Source organism: Grammomys surdaster, unplaced genomic scaffold (assembly GCF_004785775.1).
Source record: "Grammomys surdaster isolate TR1022 unplaced genomic scaffold, NIH_TR_1.0 125125, whole genome shotgun sequence".
NCBI classification, from domain to species: Eukaryota; Metazoa; Chordata; class Mammalia; order Rodentia; family Muridae; genus Grammomys; species Grammomys surdaster.
The window spans coordinates 541,725-550,257 of NW_021620026.1; the positions used below are offsets into that span (position 1 = coordinate 541,725).

Consider the following 8,533-nt stretch of genomic DNA (forward strand, 5'->3'; position numbering starts at 1 on the left):
AGATGATCTGTTGTAAACCCATGCAGGGCCTAAGCTTGCTGCTTGAGTCTCTGTGAGTAACTGTACTCATTGATTTAAAGAACCTTGTTATCCTCCTTTCCTCAATTTCCCCTGGCTCTTACACTCTTTCTATCTCCACTTCCTTGAGGTTCCTTGAACTCTGCCAGAAGTGATTTGATGCAGACATCTCATTTAGAGCTGAGTGTTCCAAGGTCTCTCACTCTATCTATAATGTCTAGCTCTGAGTCTCTCTGTTTGTTCCCATCTGTTGCAGGATGAAGTTTTTCTGATGATGGCTGAGGAAGGCACTAACCTGTTTCCCCAGCCCAAGTCACAATTTTATTTCTTAATACCACTGTCAAGGTATACTATATAGTTATCTACTTGTTAATAAAACCTCTGGAGTTATGTGCACACTCTTTCCATGAGAAGTATCAAACTTGGTACCTTATACAGACTACAGAAGGACTGCAATACTGATCTGTGACCTCAGTTCCTTAACATCTTTTTACTTGAAGGGTAGCTAGAGATTTTAGGTTTCCTAAAACTTATGCTGCACAGGGATACATTGTGCTTTTGAAACTTAGCTCCTGATTTTCAAACCACACAGACATAAAAATTAGTGGTATTTTAAACATTTAATCAAACAAGGGAAATGTATAAGAACTAGTAAATGGTGGAGAAAATTTGTATACTTGTTTCTCTTACTTAGGAATTCAGATTCATTGACATTTTCCTCCAAGTTCATGATTCATCTCTAAAATTCTTTATCTCAATACATTCCCATGTGGCTTTGTCTTGGTATTGCCTGCCATCCCTAAAACCCACAAATAAACATATTTCTATGCTTTCATTTTTTTTGGTGTTTTTCTACCCCAATATTAACTTTTAACACTTGTTGCATTCTCAATACTGCCACTCCAGAAGACAACCACAACACTTTATTATTAACAATGGCTTTACTAGACTATTTCCACTGACTTGATATTGGAATAGAGGGTACCTAGAGTACAGGGTAACAATAGAAATTAAAGCAGATGATTTATATTAAAAGTGCAAAGAAAGCACTTCCTAGGCTTCATTTAGGCTTCTGATATAAGACCATGGTCATGAAACTATTGATATCCTTCAACAGAATTAGTTACAGCAATTGATGATAGTATTTTATATTCGGACCTGAAGATGACATGTGTGTGTGAGTGTGTATGTTTGTATGTGTGTGTGTGCGCATGTGTGTATGTTTATGTGTAGGGGATCAGGAAAGAAGGGAAGGGGAAAGCTGAAAATACACACTAATGTTATTCAAGTGACTTTGGATTTGTATGCAAACATTTAATATTTTATTCAATCAAGATAAAGAACAGAAACAAAGTAACATCCTAATTTTAAGGTTTAAGCAAGGAAGAAAAAAGTATTTCTCAGTTCCTTTAATTTCACCATGTGAATTCATATAAGAGATAAACAAATAATATTGTTATATGTTATTCATAATTAAGATGGTAAATTAATACCTTTTATTTTTGCACAGATACTGTAAAGCTATAAACAACTATTTTTCCAGTATATCCCTCTTTACAGACAATGCTCTGTTAGAAAACTGGCTTTTTAATTATTGATGGTACTTCAGCATTAAATATTATTATTATAGTTCTGTAGTTATAACCTCCTTCCCCACACTTTATTTAGACCAGCTAAAAGTCAGAGGGTCACAATGAAGAACCATACAAGGCTGACAGTTTTCATTATAGCAGGCTTGACTGATGATCCACAGTGGAAAGTTGTGTTATTCGTCTTCCTGCTTCTTACCTATCTGCTCAGCATCACTGGCAATCTGACCATCATCACACTCACACTGGTGGATACTCACCTGAAGACACCCATGTATTTTTTCCTTCGAAATTTTTCGTTCTTAGAGTTTTCCTACACTACTACATGCATTCCCAAATTGCTTGTTACTATGGCAACAGGGGACAAAACCATTTCTTATGGTAATTGTTTGACTCAAGTGTTTTTTGCTTTCTTATTTGGAGCATCAGAATTTTATTTGCTGGCAGCCATGTCCTATGACAGATATGTAGCCATCTGCAAGCCCTTGCATTATATGACCATCATGAACAATAAAGTCTGTGTGCAGCTGGTCCTCAGTTGTTGGCTTGCTGGCTTTTTTGTCATCTTTCCACCACTCCTGTTAGGCTTGAATCTTGACTTCTGTGCTTCCAACATTGTTGATCATTTCTACTGTGACACAACTCCACTCCTTCAGCTTTCTTGCACAGACACACAGCTCCTGGAGACGATGGGATTTGTCTCAGCTTTGGTGACACTCTTACTCACATTGGTAATGGTGATCATATCCTACACCTACATTGCTATGACAATTCTAAAAATTCCTTCAACTGAACAGAAGAAGAAGGCTTTCTCTACATGCTCTTCTCACATGATTGTGATATCCCTCTCATATGGCAGCTGCATCTTCATGTACCTTAAACCTTCAGTCAAGCAGAGAATATCTATTTCCAAGGGAATTTCTGTGCTCAACACCTCAGTGGCTCCACTTCTGAATCCTTTTATCTACACCTTGAGGAATCAGCAAGTGAAAAAGGCATTCATTAATACAATCCACAGGATTGTATCGTTCTCAAAGAAATGACAATATTATTTCATTATATGAAGGAAATGAAGTAAGGAAATTCATATATTAACAAAATTTTGAAGAAGATTCTCATTTTGTTTGTTTGTTTGTTCTTCTTTTCACCATACATCATTTCAAGGTACCTTTTCAAAGAAAATATTTGATGTGAGCAAGAAAATTTCTCTTCTATTTTCCAAGACATAATTAACCTATGTATCCTCTTAATTATAGAGAAGTTAAATATATATTTTCAAAGTCTCTCCAGTCTTTTAGAATTCAAGTTATAACTTACGAACATGACAAAAAAACTAGAATGTCATCACAGGATGTAGAAAGCCTGAGTTTGAGTCCTTAAACCATCACCAACAACAACAACAAAAAACAACTAAATTTCAGTTTTAAATTCCAGTTAAAAGTAAAAAAAATATTTAATTTACATGATATATGACACAAGTATAATGTAAAAGTTATTATATTATCATATACTTATGATCATGAACACACAAGGTAATATAATATTAACTAGAATTTTACCAGTTTTCATGTATATTTTACTAAAATTAAGAGAATATTATACCAGGTTTTGTCCATCTTTTTTTGATACTTGTGTAAACAAAAGTTCTCAGAAGTTGTTGAACATTCCATGAAAAAAATCACTCATTTTCTTGCTTTAAAATTATTATTATTATCATCATTATTATAATTTTATTCATTCACTTTACAATCTACTCACTTTCCCCTCCTGATCACCCCATACAATTCCTCCCACATCCCTCTTCCTCTTCTCCTCTGAGCAGGTGGGGAACCCTCGGTATTTCTCTACCCTGGCCCATCACTCATTTTTTTATGGGTGCAGTTTCATTTATATTTTGCAAGTAGATTTTTATCTTTTTTAAGAAGAAATATTTTAATCATATTTGTATACCTTGAATCAGCAATGAAATATATATATTCATATTTATATTCTGAAACCTTCCAAATTCTTTTTGTTTGATGTAAGATATCATTTAAGTTAGCTGGAAAGTATTTTGATTGTTTATTAAATACCAACAATGCTTAGGCAGCCTAGAAGATGAGAATTCATGGGTCCAGCTAATGGCATTTCTGGGAGGCACAGTCTTACAGCCAACTCTGTTTTCCTCTGATTCTTACAAACATCCCTCTCTTCTGCAAGTAACTTTGACCCTTTGGCAAAGCAGTTCTGTGATAGATATATCTACTGGGACTGAGCACCACAATTTCGGATTTTCATCCACCATACTTTTCCGTAAATATTTTCACATGTTGAAAAGATGTTTCCTTAAACAAGGTCAAGTATAATGATCTGTGAGTATAAAAACAAATATTTGTAAGTCTCATCAGCATGAATAACTACACATGATCTGAATTAGGGAAACACCAATAGACATGCTAACATTGAAGTGAGAAAGTTCAGGGTGTCACACCACTAAACAAATAACTACAGTAATCAAGGTATGCTGAGATCTGGAGAAATAATCTTCCATGAGAAAAGGCACAGCAATTGGTTAGCGAATTACAAAAGATCAGCCCTGAATAAAAATTTAATTATTCATTATATGCCTTTAGGAATATATGTATTTTATGTGTATATGTATATTATATGTTTATACATGTACTATTCATCATATATACATATATATACATATATAGATATATATGATGTACATATAAAGAATTAGGGACCATAATTTTGAAAGAGCAAGGGAGGTATTTGAAAATGTATGGGAAAAAAAGGGGAGACATAACTGATGTGATTATATTATAGTTTCCAACAAATTTTAAATATAAAATGAGAATGATAACTCAATGTATTTATTAGTTTTATCCATTTTAATCCAAACAAAATTATAACACCTTTTTCCCTTTCTCCCTCTAAGTCCTCTCATTTCTTTTCTCACTCTCAAATTCACAGCTACTTTTATTTTATTATTATTATTACACACACACACACACACCACACATATGAACAGAAGTATATATATGATATATGGCACACATGTCAACCTCCCGGTATGTTGATTTACATTCCATCAGTGAAAACAAGGCATTTTAAGAATTAAATCTTTTTACAAGATTTTTCTGGTATAGGTTAAAGTCTGTTGGAGACTCAAAATTAACTTTCTGTATCCTAATGGAAATCTTTTAAAAATAAAGATAATAAGCAGTATTTTTATATATATTTTATTGTCCTCTTTAATAAATATATTTAACTTCTAGACATTGTATTTTTAATAAGACTTTTTTGAAAATCTGTGAATCTTTTGTGCTACAAAACACTTTTAATTTTAGAAAATGTGAAAATGATTCATCATTTGAAAGCTGGGACCTTTTAATGCAAACCTAAATCTTTAGAAAAAGTAGAGATCTATGATTAGTCTTTAGAGGGTATTTAGATAAACAGAATGAAAATTCCACTTCAGGCTTATCTGGGATTATATAGAATGTTTTATATCAAGTCATTAACTGTTCTAATTTTAATTTTAAGAATCAACTGGATATTTCTGATTAGCAGATTTGCTTTCCCAGATTATATGTATATCACATGATCATGGTAGATAAGATTGTATATAACAGTAAACTAATGATGAAAGAGGCCATGACTTTTAAAAAGGTAAGGATGGATATAGATGAGAGTTTGGATGGGGAAAAGGGATGGAGAGATTATTTAATTATATTCTAATCTTTAAGCAAAAGAAATCATTCTTTTAAAGATTTCAAAATTCAATCAAATTTTTTGTTGATATCAATAGATAAGTATGCAAGCAGTGGTGGTGCTCAAAGATATAGGGAGAGCACACTAGATTCAGTCGTTCAGATGACAGCTGAGAGAAAAGGAAAATATAACTCAGTATTATTAAAATAAAAATAGATGTTAAGCTTCTACCAACTAAACAAATGCCTGGGTCCTTGGCAAACCGACATCTTGTCACTCCTGGAACTGATATCTATGGTCCAGACTGTTTAGGACTTAGTTCCTACTACTAAAGCCTTCTTTAGGGTGTTGATGGGTTCATCCAATGCCATCAAAAATAAAGTCTGCAGGAGCTCCTGAAATCTGGCTACTGTGGAAACCCTCCTGTGACACAAGGCTGGTGACTTGGGTGTCAAGAAATTTCCAGGTATTGGTAGGAGCTACTCCCTGACCTGATGTTGCTACCTGATTCTTGGAATAACATTTATAAACTTTTGTATATTCTAATCAGAAATCTAAGGTGAACCTGGGCTACATAGGATGATCCTCTCTTTAAATAAAATACATATTTTATTTTTTATGATTTTCAGCATAAATCTTCTATTTGTGTAAATACCTCAATGAAATGCATCCTAAGTATTTTTACTATGTCAAATGCAATAATTCTACAGTATATTAATTTTTGTATCACATTTATTTCTAATGTGATGTGTGTCTGTGTGTGTGTATGTAATGTAAAGTTCTCATTTCTTTGGAGACTCAGTTGTTTCGTGTAATGTTTTTTGGAGACTTTCCTGTGAGAGGATGTTTTGCTGAAGCAGACATGCAGGACAATATTTTGGTGACAATAGACATGTGGTGTTTTTCTAGAAGCTATCTAAAAAAAGGCATGTGGTGTTTTGCTAGTGAAGATGCTTGAGAAGATACTTGACATTTGGAAAGGGTATAAGTTAACCCAACAGACAGTGGACAGTGGAGAGGCATTGGTTCTCCTTGCCACACTTTAATGATCTTTATTGGGTTTTGCCAATTCTAGTCTTTCCTGATGACATCGTGGCATTAGTTAACATTGCCTTCTTCACTGATCATAGCTTACTGTGAATCCTTAAAGAGAACAGCACCAAAGAAATTTTTGTGATATTCTAGTGGTTTCTGGCCACTTCCAAGGACTCCTGAAGATTGGTTGAAACTTGCAGTTTCTTCTGGACAAACTACCCCTAAACTGTAGGAATTGAACCATACCAAACTGAACTCTCTTCTCTCCATCTCTGTTCTTAAGTAGTCCTTCTTTCCTGTATGTTCTCATGAGAGTTGGGCCTGTCTTATTTCTGATACATTCTGTCAAATTTTTCTCTGATCTGTCACTTCGTCTGCCCCTCAATTAGACTTAATTGTTCAAGATGAAGGTGTATAATAAAGACAAATCAGTATTCCAGCCAGAAGGATTAAAGATGTATATTAAGGGCATGTCTGTATACCACCAGTAGGGTCACAAGGGCCTAGAACTTTATATGCAAGGTGCCAGAGTAGCCATGTGGTTGGATTAAAATTCCCCTACATCTTCATTCACTGAGCCATCTTATGGACTGCCAAACAATCATTTTAAAATTATCTCCTACTAACATTAACCCATTGTCTTAATTAGGGTTTTACTGCTGAACAAATACCATGACCAAAGCAACTCTTTGATATTTAATTTGGGCTGGCTAACAGCTTTAGAGTTTCAGTCCATTATCATCAAGATGAGCATGGCAGTGTAAGCAGAGCTGAGAGTTCTACATCTTCATTTAAAGGCAGCTAGAAGACTGACTTCCAAGCACCTGGGAATGAGTATTTTAAAACCCAAGCCCACAGTAGCCCACCTACTCCAAATATTGCCACTCCTCCAAATATTGCCACTCCTTGGAATAGGCATACTCAAACTACCACACTTGTGTTTAGCTCATTAAAAAGTATGTGTCAATTAAATAATAAGAAATCTAAAGTCTTTGAAATTAGAAATTTCATTTTAAATTTTGTTAGGATTATATGCTTATATGTATTTTTTTGTAAATAATAGAAATTTAGGCATACATATTTATTAATTATTTTATTTATTTACATTCCAGTTATTGACTTCTCCTGTTCTCCTCCACACAGTTCCTCATCCCATTCCCCCTCTGCCTTGCCTCTGAAAGGATGTTCCCCCTCTCCTCCTCCCATGTGTATCCTCCTTCCTTGGGGCCTGAAGTCTCTCCAAGATTAGATGCATCTTCTCCCACTAAGGCCACACCAGGCAGTCCTTACATATGTGCCAGAGACCTTGGACCCACCCATGAATGCTGCCTGGTTGGTGGCTCAGTCTCTGGGATCTCCCAGGTGTCTTGATTCATTGAGACCATTGATCTCCCTATAGGGTCACCCTCCCCTTCAGCTCCTTCAATCCTCCCCTATTCCTCTATAGGGGTCTGCAACTTCAGTCTAACATTACTAAATAAAAACAATATTTAAATGTTGATATATACATCAATAATTAATTTAAAAGAATGAATGAATTTGAAACAGAGTAAGACAGAGATATATGGGAGGGTTTAGAAGGGTTTGATATGGAAAGGGAAACTAATTAATATAAAAATATTCTTTAAAAGGAGCATGTTTTAAATTTTTCAATTTTGAATTTTCCTGGGCTTGGGCTATTATAGTATCATTCTTTCAACCCTATTCCTGTGTATTAGGTTAAATGAGTTGTTAAATTTGTATGCCAGGCATCATTTCTCACTTTCTTTTTCTGTATAATAAATTACCTCTTCTCCATCTGTGAGTGTCTGATGTGTATGCAGAAGAAGATCAGTGTCCTGCTCTATCACTTTCTATCTTGTTACTTTAGACAAGGTCTCTTAATTAATCTAAAGTCAGGCTAGTGTTCAGCAAGACCCCAGTAGCCTCCTGACTCCATGCTCCCACAGGCAGAGGTTATAGCTACATATGTTGACACCCAGCTTTCTGACATGGCTACTGGGAACGTAAACTCAGGGTAAAGGATATTTGTGCAGCAAGGACACAGAACTATTTCTCTAGTCTCCCTTAGAAATTATTTATTATTGAATATTATTAAATATCTTTCATGTGCCTGTATGTTATTCACAAATCATCAATTTGTTCACTTGCTGTATTGTAATCATTCAATAAGACCTATCAAACTATATAAC

The 8,533-nt window shown here is 34.6% G+C and overlaps 1 protein-coding gene across 1 annotated transcript; it reads left to right on the top strand.

The window, feature by feature from the left end:
* Nucleotides 1-1,699: 1,699 nt before the first annotated feature.
* LOC114637014 (olfactory receptor 6C74-like) lies at nucleotides 1,700-2,650 on the top strand. Its single transcript, XM_028785144.1, has one exon. It carries the CDS (start codon nucleotides 1,712-1,714, stop codon nucleotides 2,648-2,650), a length of 939 nt encoding a protein of 312 aa, XP_028640977.1. The 5' UTR covers nucleotides 1,700-1,711.
* Nucleotides 2,651-8,533: the final 5,883 nt, after the last annotated feature.